The sequence below is a fragment of the Pteronotus mesoamericanus genome, unplaced genomic scaffold, assembly GCF_021234165.1.
Source record: "Pteronotus mesoamericanus isolate MK-2021 breed Mesoamerican mustached bat unplaced genomic scaffold, CSHL_Meso_final contig_56, whole genome shotgun sequence".
In the NCBI taxonomy this organism is placed as follows: domain Eukaryota; kingdom Metazoa; phylum Chordata; class Mammalia; order Chiroptera; family Mormoopidae; genus Pteronotus; species Pteronotus mesoamericanus.
The window spans coordinates 16,975,616-16,998,734 of record NW_026555201.1 but is presented as its reverse complement, the minus strand read 5'-3'; the positions used below and the strand labels follow the sequence as shown (position 1 = coordinate 16,998,734).

General features: G+C 43.0%; 1 protein-coding gene across 1 annotated transcript in view; it reads left to right on the top strand.

Annotated features, from left to right (window-relative positions):
- E2F7 (E2F transcription factor 7) overlaps positions 1 to 22,249 on the top strand; it is a 33,229-nt gene extending 10,980 nt beyond the window's left edge. Inside the window, exons 3-12 of the mRNA XM_054580300.1 lie at positions 391 to 559; positions 4,515 to 4,805; positions 6,234 to 6,389; positions 7,825 to 7,959; positions 13,438 to 13,623; positions 14,111 to 14,183; positions 15,923 to 16,424; positions 18,040 to 18,295; positions 19,776 to 20,197; positions 22,079 to 22,249. Of these exons, the coding sequence (XP_054436275.1) occupies positions 391 to 559; positions 4,515 to 4,805; positions 6,234 to 6,389; positions 7,825 to 7,959; positions 13,438 to 13,623; positions 14,111 to 14,183; positions 15,923 to 16,424; positions 18,040 to 18,295; positions 19,776 to 20,197; positions 22,079 to 22,249 (2,361 nt within the window). The remainder of the gene's footprint in view (positions 1 to 390; positions 560 to 4,514; positions 4,806 to 6,233; positions 6,390 to 7,824; positions 7,960 to 13,437; positions 13,624 to 14,110; positions 14,184 to 15,922; positions 16,425 to 18,039; positions 18,296 to 19,775; positions 20,198 to 22,078) is intronic.
- Positions 22,250 to 23,119: the final 870 nt, after the last annotated feature.

Below are 23,119 nucleotides of genomic sequence, written 5' to 3'. Positions count from 1 at the left end.
CCATGTCAAGAGAAATCACCCAGGATCTTATGACAGGTCAGGTCTGGGATGAGGCCTGAGATTCTGCATATCTAACAAGCTCCTAGTGATGCTGATCTACAGTCCAACAAACACACTATCCATAAGTCTATAAATGACTGCGTTCTTCATTGTTTAAGCTTTTAATCAATAGAGTTGGCCTCAAATTGCAAAGGAGAAAAAAATTCAGTACAGAGAAGGCACTAGTCTGTAGAATGTTAAGAAAATTAGCTTAGGAAATCTATTTTAACTAGAATCTGGGATGGGATGGATTGGGATGTCCTCCCAACTTGCCAGTACTGCCCATTGCAGTTTGTCCTTTAGGATGTTACCTGTGACATCTCTCCCCTCCCTTCTGTCTGCCCTCTGTAGCTTCATGTTGTTGGGAACAGTGCTGTGGACAAATTTGAAAAGCGAAGAACAAGCAGAAAACAGAAAAGTTTAGGACTCCTGTGCCAGAAGTTTCTAGCTCGCTATCCAAGTTACCCCTTGTCAACTGAGAAAACTACCATCTCCCTAGATGAAGTTGCTGTCAGTCTTGGTATGTATGATCGGTTACCTGGAGGCCTGTCTCCGGCTATAGTGGGAAGCTGGCTGCCTCCGGCAGGCTTTAGGCCCCAGGGTGCGTCTTTTATTAAGTAAGGAGTGGGCCTTCTGAAAGAGTGAGGGCAGAGGAGCTGGTAGAGCTTCCATCTGCCGCTGTCGTGATGCGTCGGATTGCAGGGAGCCTTCTGGGCCAGAGGGTCAAACAAAAATTTGGTTTTCTTAATCTTCAAAAATACTTTCACAAGACTCACCTTACAAAGTAATACCTTACATTTTAATTTCATCTTATTTCAGACAGACTGAAAAAATTTTTGAAATATCCTGCTGTTTATTTTTTATAATGTTTCTAAGGATTCAGAACTGGTGTTAGCTCTACTATAAAGCAAGAGCACTGTGTCTGAAGTCCTGTGCTGTGATATGCACAGCAAGCCTGCCAAACTGGAAAAAGCACATCGGGATATAACTCAAACAGCCAATACATGTAACAAAGAGGAACACTTGTGCTCACATGGATGGGTGTGTATAATGCACAGTGGTGTATGTTCTGTAAATATGTACAACAGCTTCTGAATAGAGACCTCTAGTGGACGTGGACTGTAGCTGGTTTATGGACGAACATGTTGACAATCATTAAATAAGCAGAAATCACAGAGATTTGAACGTGTGGAGTGTCTCCTTAAAAAATGAGCCTTTCCAAACAGGTTTTGTACACATAATTTTCATAGGTTATATTTTTAGTTTGTTTATTAGTTCTATTTCTTCCCACAGCCCAGAGAAATCTGTGCTAATTGGTGATTGTCAGTCTAAATTATTCAAACTGATGGCTAAAAAGATTGTATTTGCTAAAAACTGAAATAACTGGGAGGCAGTGGGTTGTGCTTGATAAACCAAGGTCTGGGCATTGGATCAGACCGGGGTGGGTTTGAAGCCCAACACTCCAACTTACAGGCTATGAAAGCTTTAAAAACTTAATTAATCTTTTCTCATGGGGATCATAGCACTACCTGGCAGAAACTTAGCAAAACTGGGATAATGTCAGTAACATGCCTAACTCGGGGCCTGGCATGAGTGACTCATACTGGTACATGGAAGTTTCACTCAGCTCTTACTAGATGTAGCCCCCGCCTCCCTAAGCTGTCCTTTCGACCTCCGCAATTAGGAAGAGGAAGGAGAGTGCTTTGATTGGGGACCATTTTGCAACCCAGAAATAGAACACAGTATGTGGCTCTGATGGCAGTGTGACAAGAAGGAGAAAGCTACCCAGCTAGAGAGAGGCTTGGTGTGGATCCATTTGAGGCACAGCATCCTAGAAACCAGTCTTAGAGAGGATGAGGTTAAAACAAATCATAGTGTCCTTATCATCCGGGCTCCTGAAACCAGGACCTTGCATGAATGTCAGTGCAGAAGACAAGCTGTTAGATGTCGGAAGGCCGTGTTCCAGTGCCGGAAAGTGGGCTCCTGCTCATGGGCTGCAGGTCATTCTGCGGATCCCCATGTCCTGAGCACCAGGAACAGAACTCCAGAGATTCTACAAGAGCTTCTTAAGGCCTCACCTCACCCAGACCTGCACAATGAACTCACCATCTCCCTTCATGTGAGGTTGAAAAATGAGCTCCCTTCTTGGAAGACTGATGCCTGTCTCTTTGGATTGAGTCTGAACTCCCTGCTACATCCCAGGTTGCAAGTCATAAGGCCATATTTTAACCAAATGTGCAGGGCATTCGAACTGCACACTTTCTCAGATTCTGGTCCCATGTAATAGATTTGACATGGATATTTTAGGTAAGAAGTTAAAGAACTGGGAGTGACTTTAGTAAATGGAAAATAGTCCTGCCTAAGAAACTATCATATAGGGCTGAGAGATGTTCTTGATCAGCCCCATCAGGGACAAAAGGAAGCCTGGTAAAAATCGGTAAATCCGTGCAGGCATAACTAATGCCATGAATAGGATTAATAGGATTGCCTTGATATAGAAGGCAAAGAAGGCTGAGTGCCAGAGAAAACTTCCCTGGCAGAGCAAGGCCCAGAGTAGCTTGCACGTCTTGAGCCGTATGAAATGAGATTTTTCAGTGCACCAGCCAGAGGACCGTTAAACTCAGTCCAGAGAGAAAAAGGTGAATGATTATGCAGGCAAGCAGCTGCACATGCTTTTACCGGCATCACCTACTAAACACCTACCGTGCACATTAAATATCATCTTACTCTCCGGGTGGTCAGAACCTTCCCTAATTTTCCCTTCTTGGGTTGTCTAGCCACTAGATGGAGACGTAACAGCTTCTATCTAACACAAAAGAGCAAAACAGCCCAGCATATGGCTGGCCCTGGGGTGTCTCGGTTGCGTTCACATGACATTTCTAATGGGAAGGTTTATAGAATGTTACACACTCAACAAGATGTGTTAATATATGAGAACAGACTGGAATGAGGAACCAGACTGGTCGGGACAAGATTCTGCTTCTGCCCCTGCCACCGCCTCCCAGTAGACATCTGGCACGGAAGCTGGTGCCTCTGAGGGTAAAGAGCCTTTCAGGGTCATGAGCTGAAATGTCCTGATTGACTGTGAAGTGCCTCTTCATGCACGTGATAGAACTTCCTCTCAGCTCCCGAGTTCGCATTATAATTTGGTCTATTTCTCCTGTTAAATTTTCAAAGGGCCAAAAGCTACATTCGCAGAGTCTGCCCTGATTATATAGCAGCTCCTGGCAAGTGAACAGAAAGAGGGCTGGTTTTCTAGGCGATGCCTGGAGCCTCTGTTACGGATTCTTAGACAAGAGCAAAGGAGGCTGGTGCGTTCCAAGAGCCCAAGGCCTGTTGCTCAACAGTATGAGTCACAGGCAGGAGACTTTTAAAATCTGTTTCTACTAATCCTCTTAGGCTAAAAGGGATCTTACGGATCCCCAGTGCTGTGCAGAAGTAGTTGCAAAATAATACATAAAGTGAACATCTATTGGAGACCCTTTAGGTTTGTGGTTGCATTTAATCCTTGTCATTTTAGGAGATAAATACTAAGGCACATAAGGTTAATTAACTTCCCAGGATCACCTGGTTGGTAAGGGACAGCACAGGGATTCAAATCCAGGCAGTCTGACCCCAAAGTCCCCACACTAACCACCATAAATATTTTTGGTAAATTGAATCGAGAGCTCATAATCCTAGCCATTTGGGGAGTGTTGGGCAAGGGGGTAGGGAATTGATGAACTTGATGGTCCATCTGTACTGTACATGAAGTCTGTTTCACCATTGGGCTGCTGGGCGGGATACGGTGAAAGAGAGCACAGGGAGAGTTGTTAATAGCCGTGACAAACCAAAGGATCCTTGCACGTTCCAGCCCTGGCTGTACCTTCCTGCATCAACTTGAGAAAGGTGCCCGAGCTCTTGACTCCTGAGTTTCCAATGTAAAGAACACACAACATTTACCATGTTTTCCTTACTGGACCATTAAGAGATTTAACAAGATAGTTCTTCCACTTCATTCAAATTCCAGGAAAGGATAGTATTGTCCAAACAAGGTATCAGTTCTTAGACACATTTTATAGTCTGCATAATTAGGAATATAAGTCAAAATCAACCATCCAGCATTCGTCAAGTCTCCATTGGGCATACCAGCACTTGTGTTGCGCAGTCTTACCCATTTTAACAGGCTGAAGTGTTTGTGTGGCTTGTCTACCAGGTCTAAGGACGTACTGCTGTATGTAATCCAGATGGGGCATCATCCAGCTCTAGGTGCACATTTTATCCTAGAGCTTAACTGGGGATTGGACCTCAAGAAAAGGAAAGAAAAACATTTCTGTTACTTGCATCCATATGGGATGAATTTGGGGTGCATCCACACTTGCTGGGCATTCCGCTGGGCATCGTGCAACGTAGTTCACAGTCATGGTCCAGGCTTTGAAAGAATTTATACTCAAAAATGTCTGCATGATGATGGCTGGCTTCTGTTTTTCAAACAGGCGTTGAACGGAGACGCATCTATGACATTGTAAATGTACTGGAGTCACTGCATCTAGTCAGCCGGGTGGCTAAGAATCAGTATGGCTGGCATGGGCGGCACAGCCTGCCAAAAACCCTGAGGAACCTCCAGAGACTGGGAGAGGAGCAGAAATATGAGGAGCAGATGGCATACCTCCAGCAGAAAGAGCTAGACCTGATGGATTTTAAATTTGGAGAACGTAAAAAAGATGGCTACCCAGACCCCCAAGACCAGCAGTTACTGGATTTCTCTGAGCCCGACTATCCCTCTTGTGAGTTCGTTGTAACCAGTGAGTCATGGCAGAGAGACAGCGATGGTCTCTTCTGAAGAGATTCACTGCTGAGGTGGAAGTGCCAGATTGACTTCCTAGAGGGAGGCTTCCTCTCATTCCCTCTCCCGAAGAAAGGGAGACAGATGGCTCCCCGCCTGGGTTGCCCACTCAACCTCACTGAAAACCTGTCTAGCGGCCGGTCACTTGGTATTTGGTGTTTGGACCGTAGATCACTAACAGCTCCCATTTCAGGTTGACAGCCCCGTGCTGATTTCTGTTCGTGAGCCTTTAAGGAAAATTTACTTTGAAAGAAGCTGTCGTTACATGAATTTAATTTTTCAAATTATATATTGGGGCAGATTACTTAGAAAAGAACCCCATTAGCAGAAAGTGTTAATTAGAAAGATAAGACAACCCCTGCTTTCATGGAAGCAGAATTTTTTTCACTTGCATCTGCATTGTTCTTCCCCTGCAGGCTCATTTATCCTCCTCCTGTTTTAATGGTTGATCTTCATCATTCTTGCCCTATTCCTCCCCCTTCCCCCGCCCCTGCCTGTGCTAAGATGATAAAGTGCAAGTATCACTCACATTTCACTTGCAAATTTAGGAAATATGAATGGAAAGGTGGGCCTGGTTTTCATTCAATTTACTGCCTCATGCCTCTTAGTTCCACCCCCTGAGCCAGTTCTCAGTAACCAGAGGAGACAGCCATCTGTTGGGGATGGTTCGCCTGCCATCCACAGCAACGCGCATCTCATCGGTGTCTCCTACTTGGTTATAGTTTATTTCTTCGCCTATTTTTGAAAAGAAATGAAAGCAGTGAGCACCTACCGTATTTAGAGTATATTCTAGATGCAGACATCTCAGAGCTAGTGTGGGTTGGGTTCCAGACCACCGCAATAAAGCGGGCTGTAATCTTTGCTGGTGGAGAGTCCTTGCCTACAGTTTGTAAAGAAAAAAAAATGCAATGTCTGTGAAGCACAATAAAGAGAAGGTGCAATAAAACGAGGTCCGCCTGTACTGTGGGCACAGAGAAATGAAAGTGGAGCCCTTGCCTTTGAGGGGAGAGTTGATGTTCTGAAAACAATTCCTTGCCCTCACCCTACCTTTTCTCCTTCCTGGCAAAAAGCTGCTTTGGGAAAACTACCTCATGGATTCTATTCCATGAAGGATGAGTTTAAAGCGTTAAAAGTGGTTTAACATACTCATTTCAGGGAATATGCCTGCTAAACTTTTATGAACAACAAGAAAATCTGTCTTTTTTCTTTATGGGCGATCTTTTGTGACGTATGTCCAGAAGCCTTCTCTCTGCAGCAAAAGTGATCTTTCCATCTACTAGCAGAGTTAGATAGTTCTGGCAAACTATAAGTACAGTCTTGCTTGCGGTAAGTTATCTGTTTTGATGCCTTTGTTTTGCTCGTTTTGTAGCATCTGCAAACAGAAAAGACAAGTCTCTGAGAATCATGAGCCAGAAGTTTGTCATGTTGTTCCTCGTCTCTAAAACCAAGATTGTTACTCTTGATGTGGCTGCCAAAATACTGATAGAAGAAAGCCAGGACACGCCAGACCACAGTAAATTTAAAAGTAAGCATCTTCACCTAAATCCACCTAGTACAAAAAAGGCTGGGACTTCATAGGTTGATGTTTTCTGCCTCTGAAAGTACAAGAATTATTTTTTTTGGAGAAGTGCATTCCTCCCTGCATTCAAAGGTTCTTGGTGCTCTGAGAGGTAAGTTAGTCACATACTAGAATAATCCCCACGGAAGTTCTGTCAGCTGCCTTTTCCTCTGCAGTCCGTGCAGACAGTGGAAGCAGAACACCACCCCACCCAGGCAGGCCAGGGAGGGTGCACGGTGCTTTGCGTTTCTCTTTAGTATTGCTGCATCCAAGACAGAATGTCTGAGTTTTGTTTCCCCTTTTTTCCTCGCACCCCGCTCACTCTTCTGATGGGTGGAGATGAAAGTTGTCTGCAGGTAAGAACCAGAGGAATGGACAGGGAAGGGGAGGGGTGGTGGGACACGGCTTCCGGCCAGGAGAGTCTTTCCGCGTTTCCCGTTCAGTGCGTCTTCCTCTCCGTCACGCAGTCGTCCTGAGCCAAGATGCCCTTGGTTGCTGGTTACCTTTTCAGCCCTGGAAAGCCATGAGCTCAACATACTCTGGCTTTTTGTTTGTTTCCGACTGGAATTTTAGCCCCACTGTGGGAGAAATGACGAAGTAAAATCTAGCTCTACCACGATCGGGAAGTGAATTCCATCTGGGATGAATGCTTGATGTTTCTAGGTGATACTCAAAGCTCCTTTGCTTGACCTTAGCCCTGAAGTCAAGTAGGTTTCCTACCTGCAAATCGATTTCTTAAAAAGAAATTACTTTGTGGGCATCATCCTGCCTGTATAATTTGTTACCACCCCTTCTGAATTTCTCCCATAGTGCATGCATTTTCAAAGGTGTCTCCCAAAACCTCTTAAGACTCAGGGATTATACATTCCACCCCTCCCCCACTGCGTGACCAGAAGGCCAGGATTTGAGGTGAGGAACTGCCTGTCTTCCGCACAGTTGTACCGCATAACCTTGAGTCCTGAATGCCTTATGTACTCAGACTGCTGCCTTGCAGGAAGCTCTGGGGAATCCTTGTCATTTTCACAGCCCAGCTGCCTGGTTGGAGCTCCTGCTGGGAGAAATTTGGGGCAAGCTTTTGACATGCCACATATCAGAATTACATTTACTAAGCCTCTAATTACAGCCTACTTCCCTCCCTCAGGGGTGTTTGCAATCGTGGCACTCCCTGCTTGTCTTGTACAGGTGTGAAGCTGTGGAAATGGAAGGACACGCTGACCTTAGTATGTGTCTCAGATACATAAACCCTGGGTGATTGCATGACATAGCCATTGGTCAGTTCATCTCACCCGACTGCCTTCCCCCTGAGGTTTATATGGCGCTCGAGGAAAGTGACCTGTCACATAAACTAAAATGTAGTGGTGTCACAGGCAGCGGAACCGTAATTGTGTTTTATATCTTCAAGCAAAGGTACGACGCCTCTATGACATAGCCAATGTCCTGACCAGCTTGGCTCTGATCAAGAAAGTGCACGTGACAGAAGAGCGAGGCCGCAAACCAGCCTTCAAGTGGATCGGGCCTGTGGACTTCAGTTCCAGCGGTGAGGCATGGTTTTGTTAGGGATCTACTTTATTTATAATCCCCAATTCCTTTTTAAAACCGTCTACTACAGAGTGAGATTGATCTTCTCCTTCGCTTTCCATTACCCAAGTCACATTCAGAACTATACTGGGGATGTCACTCTTGGAACAATGAGTGTTAGTCTGCAAACAGGGTTTGCTGGTTGGCTGACACAGGAGGAAGGGGACACTGAGAGCTTAAAATGTGGGAGTTTCTGCAACTGGTAAATTACAGCTAAAGAGCTAAAATACAATGAAATTAGGGTTTTTTGTTTTTTTCTTGGAAGTTTGGAACTAAGGATTAAAAATAACACAGACTCGGGTTATATCTACATTAGTGGAATAAAATATTGAAATTTCAGATAATGTAAAAATTAAATCAATTACTGTCACAAAACTAATATGTGGTTAAATGGCTTCTAAATATAGTATGGATGTAATGAACACCTTTTTTTGTAATGTACTGAAAAGATTGCAAATGCCGTAATTTTACTAAACTTGAACAAAAAAGTATTATCTTCTACCTATTTCACAGGTAATACCTGAGCAATTGGGGACTGGATCCTACTGTACCAGCCACTTTACATCTAATAAGGCTGCCTGGAAAAAAGCCATTAAAGTTATTTTTAAATTACCCTTCCAATTTCGGTGTTAGTGGTATAAATTCCTGCCACTTAACCCAGGCTTATAGAAGATAGAGTTCTCGGCTTCATTGTAACACATTATTCACTTAGGATCTAAATGAAACCACTTAACATCTAGCATAGCTAACTCAGCCCAGCAAGTACTTACAGAAGGTGGACTGTGCGCGATTACTATACCAAGCGGCGGGAGAGATTCAAAGATACATGTGACACAGTCCCTGCCCACATGAAATACACAACTTTGCCATTTTCTACGCCTCTGCCTTTGGCTTCTCTTAATCCTTTCCCCTCTAAAGCTGTCTTTTTTGACACGAAAATATTCTATTCAGCTTTTTAAGATATGTCGCAAATGTCAGCTCTTCTGTAAAACTTTCCCTGATCACCCAGAGCAAAGAGTTTCTCATCTGAGCTCTTGCAGCTTAGCATTGTGCTGTTGTACTTGGTGATGTTGATGTCGTACTATTGTCCCTGCTCTATGCGTTTGAGGGCAGAAGAGGTCTTTGTTCACTTTTGATTACCTATAGTGCCCAGACCAGTGCCCTACTCACTTTAGTTGGTTAATGAGCTTCTATTAAAGGTGAATAATTAGCACGCATTGGAAAATTAGAAAACAGTTAAGTACGACACATGGTGGTAGTGACTCTGTAAGAAATCAGAGAGGATATGGGTTAAGTTCTGCGGGACTGTTAGGTTTTGGAGGGATGGAGAGCTTTTTAGCTGAAGGAACTGATATCTAAGAACAAATCTAGTTTGTGTTTGGGAGATCAGCCATCCTAATTTAAATGGAGGGCTTAGGGTACAGAATGAGAAACGAAATGTAATCAGATGGAACAACATTTTTGGAGGACCTCAAAAGTTAAGCCAAGAGATTTGTAGTAGATGTAATAGACTGAAGTGACAAGGGGTCTTTAGACAGAGAGATTAAAAGACTAGGGACTGGAAGGTGGCGGTTATCATTGCAGAAAATGAGATAGTTGGGGAAGGAACTGGAGCTGAGAAATTGAGTGCATGTATTTGCATACCCAGAGAAACAGTAACTGGGAGAGCTCTGATCTGAGGAGGGAAAGAGGGCTTGGAACCAAATCAGGAACCTCAAAGTGAACTTACCTACCCTTCAGAAGTGTGATCCTCTTTCTGTATTCCTTAGTGTCTACTGACAGCACCATCAGCATCACCCCAGCGATCGAATTTGGAACGCCAAGTTGCCTTTGATTCCTTAATTCACTTCTCCTTCACTCCTTCATTAGTTAGCAATTTCTCACAGTAAAACTCTATAGATATCTCTTTCCTCTTCTCCACTTCCTCTATCATGGCCTTTCTTTTAATAGCTTTATTGAAGTATCATGACATAAATAGATGGCATGTGGTTAAAGTTATAATTTGATAAGTTTTGCATTGTATGCACCTGTGAAATCACCACCACAGTCGAAATGATGAACCCATCACCCTCCAGAGTCTCCTCCTGCCCTTCCATAGGCCCTTCCTCCCCGCCCCCGCCCCCATCCCTGGCGGGGAACCACTGGTCTGCTCTTTCACTCTAGATTTATTTGTAGTTTCTAAAAAAATGTTATCAGTGAGCCACATATAGTTGATGTTCATTATTCACGGATTCCATATTTGCAAGTTCACCTAACTAAGATTTATTTGTAACTCCAAAATTGATACTTGCAGCATTTTCTCACTTGTTCACAGACATGAAAATAATGGTGAGAAATGTGAGTTGTCAACACACATTTCCAACTGAGGTCAAACAAGGCAGTGCTCTGCCTCGTTTCAGCTCTCCTACTACAAATGAGTGTCCTTCTAGTGGTCTTTTTAATGATGTTTTCACATTTGTGTGCTTTGAGTTGGTGATTTCACTGCTTAAAATGGTTCCCAAGTATTGTGCTGAATGAAGCATTGTCTAGTGTTTTTAAGTGATAGACTTTACAGAAAAAATACATACAGTTAGTATGTAGTATGTAGCGCAGTTAGAGGAGCTTCATTTGGACAGGAGCTCTAGTGCTGTTGGCTGTGAGTTCAGGGCTGATGGACCAACAATATATATTAAGGTGTCTTTGAACAGAAACACATAAAACAGTGTTACTTATTGATAAGTTGACCAAAATGTTGTGACCAGAGGCTCGCGGAAACCTGACCCCGTATTTCCTCTAGGAGCATTGGTTCAGTGTTTGCTAATTCAGTGTTCATGCTGACTTCATAGAATATAACAACCACAAATAACAAGAATAGACTGTACTCTGTATACTCTTTATCATGCTTCTTTCACTCAGCATAATTATTTTGAGATTAATCGTGTTGTAGGCAAGTACCAATAGTTTATTCCTTTTATTGCTGAGGAGTATTCCATTGTATGGATATGCCATTCTTTACTTATTGATGAACATTTGGATTATTTCCAATTTTTGGCTATTACAAATAAAGCTGCAGCGAATATTCATGTACATGTCTTTGTGGTAGATATGGGCCTGCAGTTCCCTATTTGAGAAGGTTTTTAACAACAGGCTCAGTTTCTTTAATAGCTGTAGGGATATTCAGGTTTTCTCTTTATTGTTGTAGTTCCTTTCTTCTGCTTTGAGTTCCATTTGTTCTTTTTCTAGTTTCTTAAGGTAGAAGTGGAGGTCATTAATTAGAGACCTTGTGTCTTTTCTAATAGCTATTTAGTGCTGTAAATTTCCCTCATTATCTCTATACCGCAGTTTCTTTGAATATTTTTTGTCCCCTCCTCTCTTGTCCTTTCGAGTCCCCAGTTGTACTTTTATTTGGCTGCGTGAAGTTGTCCCACAGTTCACTGATGTTTTGTTCATTTATTTCCCTCTCTTTTCTCTCTGTGTTTCATTTTGGATGGTTTCTTTTGCTATGTCTTCAAGTTCACCATTTTTTCCTGCAACATCTAATCTTCCATTAATCCCACTCACTGTTATTTTCATTTTCAGTATGGTTATTTTTATCACTCGAAGTTTGGCTTGGGCCAAGATTGTCAATGTGCAGTCTCTCCTTTACTTAACCTATTCAGTCTTTTCTCCAACTTCTTGAATTTATGGCATACAGTTATAATAACTGTTTCAATGTGCCTATCTACTAATTTGATCATCTGTGTCACTTACCAGTTCATTTTAATTGCTATTTTATCATCACTGTGGGTTATATTTCCTTGCTTCTTTGTGTACCTGGTAACTTTTAATTATATGCCAGACACTGAGAATTATATATTGTTAAGTGCTGGATAGTTCTGTATCTTTAAAAATGTTCTCTGTTCTGTGATATAGTAAAGTTACTTAAACAGTGGTCCTTTCAGATCTTGCTTTTAAGCTTTGGTAGGCAGGATCCTAACAGCATTTAGTGATAAGGACACACAGTCCCCGCTATTGAAACAACATACTTTTTAATATTCTAACCAGCGATCCATGAATTATGAGATTTTTCTGCTCTGGCTATTGGCAACAAGCAATTGCCAGCCCCGTAGGAGCTGCAGGCACTATTCCTGCTGTTCCTTTTCGGGGTTCCTTCCCCGCCAGCCTTGGGTAGTTTTCTGACTGGTGTGAGTACTCCTCTGCACACTCGTGGGGCACCTGCTGCCACCTTCCCTGTGGCTCTCCTCTCCAATATTTTACCAAACAGACCCTATCTGCCTTGGCTGCCCTGGCTTCCCAGCTCCATCCTCATTGGGGAGACTTCCAGGCTCTCTCTAGGTCCCCGGCTCTGCACCCGAGCCTGGAGACATTCTCCAGGCAGTAAACTGAGGCACTCACAGAGCTCATCTCACTCGATTCCTATCTCTAAAGGATCATTGTCTTTCATGTCCTGATGTTCAAAGTCTTGAGAGCCATTGTTTTATATATTTGGTCCAATGCTTTGTTTCAGGAAGGAGGGGAACTATGATCCCTGTTACTGTCTTGACCCATTTTCTTGGTTTTGCTTCTGTCATTTCTGATTTTCTAAAAAGAAAATTTATTGGGTTTTTGTTATAAAAACTAGAAAGCCATAAAGATGGTTCTATTTTTCAATTTTTGTGTGTTTTAGAGAATGTAAGTGTAGCTGGACCTTTTGGTTTATTTAATCGGTCTTATTAAAACACATGCTTTGAGCTTAAAAAAAATAGCACAGATGAACAGGGTAGAAATAACCATCTGAGCAACAGGGACCACTTCTGCATAGAAATATTGGCCTGGCTCTATGTAGAAATTCTGTCTTGACTTCATATAGGCTCCTTTAAGCATAAAATGGGCCTCTAGGGCCCAGCCTTTTATTATCCTTACTGTTCTGCAGCACTTCAGCCATGAGGTTTCTGCTGACCTTATTCCTTTGGTCACTTAGTAACGGAGCCTCCTACTGCCTAAGAAAGAAATAATAAAGCAATAGAAAATAGAAATTCTTATATTCATTGCCCTAGAGATTTGGCATGAGAGGCTGATTTCAATTAATGTTAAAATCTCAAAATTCACATGTTGGGCTGAGTATAGCCAGGTTTTCCTTTGATACTCTCTGCCCAGTAAAAGTACAGGAAATGTCAGGTCCATTTTAATTTGGGGTAAAGAACTTCTTGCTCTACTTTTGGTGTAGTTTAGATAATTTTAGAATATGTATGGATTCATTCTCACTTTATAATCATCCACTAACTAAAAAAAAATTCTATATCGAAAGAAATTGGGGTTTGAGACAATGCTCATAAAATTCCTTTGAGTGTCTTAGTTTTTAATTTATAGGGTAGTTCCATTACAATTATAGGCTCTCAAAGCCATATCTTAAAAAGGGTAAAATTATCCTGAATAACTATCCTGTATAACAACACTACCAAATCTCTCATTTTTCTAGATGAAGAACTAGTGGATGTTTCTGCATCTGTCTTACCAGAAATGAAAAGAGAAACATATAGCCAAATTCAAGTCTGTGCAAAACAGAAGCTGTCTCGTCATGGTTCTTTTAACACAGTTCAGGCTTCTGAGCAGATTCACAGGAGAGCGAACTCCGAACCCAGCAGCCCTGCCAGAGAAGAACAAGGTATCTGCCTTTATTAGTTTATGGAATTGTCAGTCCCATGTAATTGCAGCCTTTCCTGAGCACTGGCACTTTAAACTGAGCGACTCTGTAGGTCCTGCCTATTTTTTCACTTAGCTGAAGTGAAACAGTTATTGGGGGGTAAGAATCAGTGACCTCACAGGGTATGAGCATGGCCCCGTTCCCTGAAATGGATCCTAGTCAGCCTTGATGATCAATTAGCTTGCCACCTTTGGTAAGCCTGTTTGGTGCATCTCAAAAATTCATCCAACTTACAAAGCAACACTTGTATTTTCTGTTACTAATTCATAGTGAGACCTGAATTTACCATTAACAGCTAGCTTCTAAAAATTTCTCTCTTTGAATCAAAACCAGAATGGATTTGAGATAGTCTTACAATCCCTGCACTGTGAATAATGAGTCCTGCTGTATATAATTGTTATGTATAAGTCTCGGGCTATATTTGTTAGACCTTCATTTTTCTTCATAGGATCAGGCAGCTTCTCCTTAGAAATTGGAAGTCTGGCAGCTGTTTACCGACAGAAAATAGAAGACAGTTCACAGTAAGTAGTCTTTACACTCTGGGTGTATTCTTTTCTATTTCCAAATGTTAACTTTGACTAAATTGAAATGCCACCCATCAAAAGGTAAATTTTAGCAATCTTACTTATAAGTCAGCCATTTGTTTATTAAAAATTTTGTACATCTTCCCTGTAAACCACTGTGCATGATGTAGCATCATGGCCACAGAAGTACAAAAAAATTATCCCCTAAGCTCTGAAAACTTATAAGGAAAAGTTTTTTAAAAAAACACTGAAAAAAGACCTATCACTACTAGTGTGACACTAAGAAGTAATGCATCACAGTCCCATGAGTCACTTTGTCATCACTGTAACCACTGGGACTACCAGGTACTGTTCTAAAAGTTCGATGTGTATTAACTCATCTAATCATAAAAAAGTCTTTTGAGGTTGGTACTGTGATCCCCATTTTACAGAAATCACATATTATCAGAGGGAGCAGAGGAAATGCCAAAGGAAGGAAGAAGAGAAGTTTTTAATGACAGATGTGGGAAGAAACAGACCCTGAGGCAGCCAGGAAGTAGGGGGACAATAAGTGGATTAGTGACGATGATCCATCCGAATAGGATAGTAGAGCATTTGCCGTCGTTCTGGTCTGCAGTGCAGGCCTGAGCCAGGTCAGCTGGAGGTGGCAATCCGTGCAAGACAGTGGGTCAGCAAGACCTACCAGAGTAGAAAGAGGCATCATGAAGAACCCCGTCTCAGGTGGTGATGATAATGCTGGGGATGGCGAGGTTGAAGGTGGATGGCTGGAGGTGGGTTGGTGGGTGATATACTCAGTGTGGACGCGCTGCGTTTCACAGAGCTGAACAGTGGCAATTACTAGTTCGGAGGGGACTGTGGCTGGAGAGATTTACTCATCGCTACAGCCCAGTGCACTCCATTTTATTCCTAGCAGCACCGTGGACAGTGAGACTGAGAGCAATATAAGGTCTCAGCAGTTCCATCGGAAAGGTAGCGAGAAATCCCTGTCCTCTGTTGACTAGTTCCTAAAGGAGTCATAAAAGGGTTTCCCTCTTCTATTTCCAAAAACATACTGAGCATATACACATTTTTTTAATATATGGAATTTTTTTGGTATAAAAGGTCATTGTTTATAATCTCTCATACTTATAGGCTTTAATTTTTAATGTATGTTGGCTGAAAATTCTATTGTAATACTGAGAAGAATGGGACAAGAATGACAGAAAATAGTAATTTTGTAGATAAGTTCATTTTCTCACTCATGCCCACTTCATTTATCTTGCAGTGGATTTGAGACAAACAAAATATGTCCTTTAATCAGTCTGGTCCCGTCTCACTGCACCCAGGATCTCTCACCGTGACCAAGTGAGGCCCCGCGGGTGACCTTCAGCAGGTTGCTTAGCCTCTGACCCTCAGTTTTGCTCCCTAGGAAACTGGGGGGAATGACAGTGACTATCAATATTATAATAATTATGTAAATTATGATATTATGTGAAATATCATAGTATCTGTGTGCATGGTAAGGGATATGTGCTGGGTAACTGATAACTATTAGATGTGGAAGAGGCAGGTGAGGAGCAGTATTAGCTCAAACCTGAGGTCCTCCCAGAGTAACCCCCAGTTCAGCTCCCCCATCCCTAACCGCGTCCATCCTGGTTGTATCTGGTCATCTGCCTCTGCATAAGTTAGCTAATGTATGTTCAGGGAATACACTTTACAGTAACTCAGTGGTTGCATTTGTGTTTCTTTTTTAACAGGAGGAAAGCTTTTGACAGTAAGAAAGTGATGCCTCCTTCAAGCAGCCTGGACCCCCTTGCTCCTTTCCCTGTCCGCTCTGTGGACTCAGAATACTGTGTTAATTCTTTAGCCCACCAGGTATTTTCTGCACCTCAAACGGACTTGCATGCCTTCTCCATGCATAATGGCCTGAATAAACAAGCGGGTGTCTCACGTGCTCCTGCGGCCTTAGATGTGGAGGGCCTGAAGCCAGCCTTGCTAGCAGGCCAGCCCTTGCTGTATGTGCCCTCAACCTCTCTGTTCATGCTGTATGGGAGCCTGCAGGAAGGGCCGTCTCCGGCGCCAGGGTCAGAGAGGGACAGCAGCAGCTCAGACGTCTCCGCGGCAGCAGAGCTGTCTTCTACACCCGCAGCACAGAAGCGCCTCGGTGAGGACAGAGAGCCTGAGGAGGAGGGGGAGCCGGCCACTAAAAGACAAAGTATGGACTATGAAGTTGGCCCTCTCTCTCTTGTAATGCCCAAGGTAAGGGGGTACAGGTGGACATGTTTAGTGCCCTCCTGTTAACCAAGAGCTTCCTTCTAATAAGGACACACATATTAACAAGCTGTTGAGTCTGGAATATGAGGTATTGCATGTGTCACTTGTGCCATTAAGCCCCTGAACCAGCTTTCCCAGAAAATCTTGCGTAAAGTCGTACTATAAGAGAAATGATTTTTATAAAAGTCACATTTTGTATAAAATGATAAAAACTTTAAAGAAATAAAACCTACCATATGCCACCACATAGAGGCGATCCCTATTAACACATTTGTATATTTCCTAACAGTCTTTCTGCTGTACTTCTGTTATAAATACGTTGAGGTCACTGAAATAATCCAGGGTGCATCTGAGTTCCAGAGCCCGGAACGTCGATGCTATTTGACTTTCAGAGCATGCGCCTAGTCTCTTATCATCTCTGCTCAGAGATCCTGTTTCCTTAGCCGCAAAATGAAAAGAACCAAAATATGCGCTGTCTCTATCTCCCATGTAGGAGCCACTCAATGGCTGATGAGACGTGACCAGCGAAACTGTGAGAGCAGAAGCGCTGCCGTCACAGCAGTTCCCAGGGGGTCAGCGGGGCACCCTTCATGGCAATCAGTTCATTCATTAGGACCCTTTTCCCTATTCCTTTCTCTTGCCAGAGTGAATTTTCCTAAGTTTGTTGCTCGGGTTGCAGAAGGGAAATGAAAGACTGCCTGGTAAATGCCTTAGATTAGTGGTCCCCAACCTTTTTGGCACCAGGGACTAGGCACAGCGACTGGTTTCGTGGAAGACAATCTTCCCACGGACCGAGGGTGGAGGGGGTGGCTTTGTAGCCTGCCACCAGATGCACCTTGTCACTTGCCACTTACAGATAGGGTTTTGACATGAGTGTACAAACAGTTGATTTACTATGGTCTCCATGCAGCCACACCGTCTGCTAATGATAATCTGTTTTTGCCGCTGCTCCCCAGCAGTAGCATCACCACCTCAGCTCCTCCTAGATCATCAGGCATTAGATTCCCATAAGGAGCACTCACCCGAGATCCTCGTGTGTATAGTTCACAGTAGGGTTCGAGCTCCTATGAGAATCTAATGCCACCATTGATCTGACAGGAAGCGGAGCTCAGGCTGTAAAGTGAGCGATGAGGAGCAGCTGTAACTACAGATGAAGCTTTGCTTGCTCACCTGCCACTCACCTTCTGCTGTGCAGCCTGGTTCCTAACAGGCCACGGACCGGTACCAGATTGTGGCCGCAGGGTTGGGGATAACCAGGACAATAACCAAGATAGCTTTGGGCCTCCCCACAATTCTCATCAGGCCCCTGAACGACTGGTATCAACACTCTGTGTTAGCAGCTCAGAAATTTATTTCACAGTCTGAACACCGTGGCCAGTTTTCCATTATTAAATCTCCATTTCTATGCTTGAGACATGACACTGATTTTCAGACCAATCCTATAAATATGACGGCAAAAACTGACGTACACAAATCACTGTGGTTCACAGCTATGTTTGACCTTTTTGTTTGTATGTTAACTACATTGATAAAGCTGTTACTAAGATTTGCTACTGGGATTTTGACTTGCTTTTCTGGTTCCTGGTTTGGTTGTGCTTAGAAACCCCCAGACTCCACAGACTTTGCCTCTCCCAAGACGCTGAGTAACAGGGGACCTGTGCCCCTCGAAGACATGCACTTGAATAGCCAACTCCCTGCTGTGAAGGAAGTTTGGGGAAAGGCTACAGCAAACAACTTCGTTTCTTCAGAGTGGGGAAATCTTTCAAGAAATACAGAGATGGAAAAGCCTTCAAAAGAAAACGAGGGCACCAAAGAGCCCTCTTTGCTTCAGTGTCTTTATCTGCAGTCACCGACTGGTAAGGGCTATCATTGTGTCTTGAAGTCCTTTGGGGTAGTCAGACCATAAGCTGGATTTTTAATCTGTGTCGCCTGGCCAAAGCAGTTCATTTGTGGGCTGCTGTCTATGGCCCAAGTCATTTTACTCTAGGCCCTCTTGTTTCCTGGTCAGTGGAATGAGGGGAGAGGCTGCTTTCACATCCCCAACCTCAAGGTATTGGGAAAATAATTAGGACAGGTGATTTTAAAAAAACAAATGCATTAAACTTTATTTGCTAAAACATACAACAAATTCAAAAGATGATTCTATTGTTATAATTCAGCCAAGTCTGGCATTGGTTCGGTATGACAGTGTGAACAAGTTGGCCACTGTGTGCACCTAGTGCGCACTCTCAGTGCTCCAGGGGTGGGGGAAGGGCGGGGCATTAAAGCCACTTAGTATCCGTGTGAACTTAAGGCACGTGTTCAGCCATTCTCATTGGTAAAATGGCAATAATAATAGTGATTATTATTAATAATTATTGCTTCATGGGGGAGGGGAATTTAATAATACATCTAAAGCATTTAGAATAATAATGCCTGGCACTTAGTAAGACTCAATAAATGCTGTTACTATTTGAAATAAAGCTGAAGTATAATAGATACCTAATTTTTAAGACATGCACAATGTACATAAAGCTGCTCTTGATGCAAAGTGGTAGGTTATTAGTGATTTTTCACTCATCATTATTTTTCACTCATTTGCTATTTATTCCTTTAGCAAATTTTTTTGAGAGTTTTATATAAGCATGAGACTCAGTGTTGCAGACACACCGAACGAAAACCAGACCGAGCCCTGCTGATTGAATGACAGGGATTGTGTGCAGCCTTTTCTAGGCCACTGGGGTGCAGCCCATGGATTCCTTCTCAGTATGTTTACAGGTGCACAGAACACAGGGATTATAAAGGAGGCCAGTTGTCTTGAAGTACAGTGAGAAAAATATTTAATCATAGTAAAAAGAGATGTGCCAGAAAATCCAATACTCTCATAATTTCAAAGTTGTGATGAGCTTAACAGTCTATTCAGAATTCCACCATAGCTGTAATGTTCTATGAATGTCTCTGTGCTTTTTTCTAGTGACAAGGTCAAGGTACTATTAACGCTGTTGTGATTTGTTGCCGATGACCTTAACTGAGGGAAATACAAATTTCAACCAGAAGCTTATAATAGTAAAGATAGAATTTTTCCCATTCAAGTTCACTTTCAGTGGAGTTCACATTTAAAAACCTCTCAGGAGATACAGGCATCCATCAAATTCCCACACAGGAACATGTGGGATTTCAGTAAAAGCCACTGCTGCGAAGCAGCAGTGTGGGGCTGGGAGAGCAGGGAAGAGGGGCTCACCTGCTCAGGTGGGGTGGATGGGTCGTGGGCTCCCCTCTGCAAGGGCCACGAGGAAGGTGAGCCTGAATGCCGTCCCCATGCTGTGCTCATTTTCACCTGTCCTGCTTCCGTTCCAGGATTAAATGGTCTCGGTGTGCTCCTACCAGGCAGTCAGACCCCTCATGCTGCGGGACCACCTTCAGGTCAGCGGCCACCCCTCAGCGTCCCTTGCATGGTCTTACCACCTTCGACACTGGGCCCGTTTCCTGTTCTCTACTCTCCGACGATGGCCAGACCGGTTTCCCCGGCTCCTGGCACTCTCCCGCACCCGGGACCTGTGCATTTTGGCTTGCCAGGCCTCGGACCAGCGCCTCATATTCTCATCAGCCCTGCAGCCGTGGTTAATCCAAAGTCCTCAACGCTCCTTTCTGCAGACCCTCAGCTTCAGGGTCCTCACTCACTTACCCAGAGTCCAGCGATGTCCAGACCACACAACATCATCCAGCCCGAGTCCCCCGTTCATGAGGGACACCCAGGATCTGTGGTAAAATTACAGCAGGTGAGCCCGGAAGTTTCATTTCCCTTTGGCACAAGAAGGCTCATCGCCCTGTGACGGGTGTGCCTGCATTTAATTAGCTTTGGTTTTGGTCACCTGACTGCAGGACCGGGGCTCTAGGTCAGGTTCTGCCAGCTTCCATTATGACCCTGAGCTATCTGCTTGTTCTATAGAGCACAAAGGCGGAAGGCAGGAGATCCATGCTTTAAAGACAGAAATATGGTTTAGTTTTTTTTTAAATTAGAGGGATTTCTTTTAGGCTTAGTTCAGGTTAATTTTTGATGAATGCTGAATATTCAGATCCTCCATGCTTTGATTTCATTAGGTTCAACCAGGGAAATTAAAGTCTTGATACTGACACAAAGATGTTTAGCACCTGCCATTTCTTAAAATACAACGTTTAGGAGGCAATGGATAAAAATATATATATAAATAAATATATAAATATATATTATATATATATGTAAAAATATATGCAATATACGAGGGGGGACCCAACAAAAACCAAAATTACCTTCTGGAGGGCAAGGCCCTGGGAGTACAGGCTCCCCCCCCCGCCCCCAGGTGAGTGTTCTAGGAACCCACCTGCATCGGTGAACCAGCTGGCTTGTTGTGGGAGGCTGTGTTTGACCTCAGTGAATTGTTTTGAAGACTTTCAATGCCTCTGGCCATTTCATGATGAATGAGTTAAAGCACGCCTGCCCATGCGCACTGAGTGTTCAGCAGTTTTTGACCAAAAATGGCATGACCCCCATGCCCCACCCTCCCTATGCACCCATTTTGCCCCTAGCAACTTTTTGTTTGTTTGTTTCCCTGGATGAAAAAAGTCCTCAAAGGGAAACATTTTGTGGATGAGGAAGAAGTGAGACAAAAAAATGGCAGAAGTACTAAGAGGCATCAAAATTGATGAGTTCAAAAACTATTGAGCAGTGAAAAAAAATCCTTCATAGGTGTTTTGCATCAAATGGAGAGCACTTCAAAGGTGACTGAAGTTTAAATGTGTAGGAATACATACACAATTTTTTATAAATAAATTCTGGGGTTTTTGGGTCCCCCCTTGTGTATATACACACACATGAACTATATGCAAGATCAATATAAATTAATCAGTACTGTATCCCCCCCCAAACTCCATTTGTACTTCAATCAATAAGTATTTGTTGAATTCCTATCATGCATTAGGCATAGTTTAGAGTGATTACTTTCTCTCCCAAAGAGTTATATTGTGGCCATAAATATTTTAGACATTGAAATAAACATGTTAATTTTTAAACAAGGTGATTATAACACAACATGCTTTTTGATCACCAGTTATGTGCTAGGCACTGATCTAGGCAGTGAAGATATTACAGTAAACAGAATAGTAGTCCTTGCCCTTTTAGGCATGTTAAGGGGATAAATATTTAAAATTTAACAGGAGAGAATAAATATTAGTAAACAAAGAGCCAACATACTATACTTAACTATTTGCCTCATATGCTCTGAAGTGCTTTATAAATATATTGTTTAATTTTTACAACCACCTTAAAGTCAGTACTTGTATCATCCCTATCGTATGGGTGTAGAAACTGAGGTACATAGTGGTTAAGTCCTTTGCCCCAGGCCACACAGCTAATTATGGAAGAGCCCAGACCTGGCTCCAGGTGCCACGCTTGTAAACTCTTTGCTAGGCTGACTTTCTGCACACAAAATAAATAAGTTAATGTCCAATTGTGATAAGTGTTGAGAAGGAGATGAATTGGATGAATGTGATAGAAAAACAGAGAAGAGGGATCAAAATGCGTAGGGATCAAAATGACACAGGTCTGGGCTTCCAGTTCAGAGACTGAGAATGATTTGACTTTGGTTCTGCTTTTATTTACTTTTTTTTTTTTCCTTTTTTAGTCACCAGCTCCAGTGACCCCCAAGAGCATCCGACACACACAGCGTGAGACATTCTTCAAGACGCCCGGCAGCCTCGGAGACCATGTCCTTAGGAGAAGAGAAAGCAAACAGTTGCAGAACACCAGCTCAGCACAGAGACGACTTGAGATACCCAGCAGCGGGGCCGACTAACCTGACGCTTTGCCAAATGGGGGTGGCATCGAACCACCCGAGTTTCCCTATGTCACAGGTCATGTCCTAATTCTGGAGCGGAAAGCAGAAGGCACACCATCGCGCCCCTTTCCTCTTTCATCCACCGGTTCTAACATTAACTTCCCATCACCGTCATTTTCCTCAACGTAATTGTTACTATTTGTGCATTTAATACCAGTTAGAGTCCAAACTCTGTGCCTGGTGTCACAGTGAAAGCACCGACTGACTTGTGGTTTTGCTTCGAGAATTATGTTATTGCTGGAAGTAGATCTGAACAGGCTACTGGAGCCTTGTGGTTTTCCTAAAGGTGGGGCCTACCTAGCACTTAACTAGGGTGAGCGTTCTTGACGGTATTTCCACTCGCCCTGAGTAGACCTGTGGTGAGAGAAGCTTCCTTTCTGCAGTTTAAAAAAGCTACTGCTTCCTTAGGCCTTCTCAGGAAGACAGCTTCAGTTGTGAATCCTATGGCATTATTTATTTTTGTCCCTGAAATGGGATTTAGTGCAAAAAGTTTACAACTACAGCAAAACATTTTTCAGGGTATGACGACTTGAATGTTTGTACTTTTTTCCTATAATTTGCCCTGCACTTACTTTACAACCTAGTGATAATGTGGATAAATGTGTACACATGACGGAATGTCAAGACCAAAATCACTGTGAATGGCACAGCCTTCTAGAGTGAACTGTGCTAACCCTGTCTGGGCGTGAGAACTCAGATGAACTCCAGCAACCTAAGGGCTGCTTCTCAAATAACTGTGGACACACGAAACCCTACCATGTTCACTACCCTTCATTACAAGCCCCTTTGGTTTTTCTTTTCTTTTTTTTTTTTTTTTTTTTTTTTTAA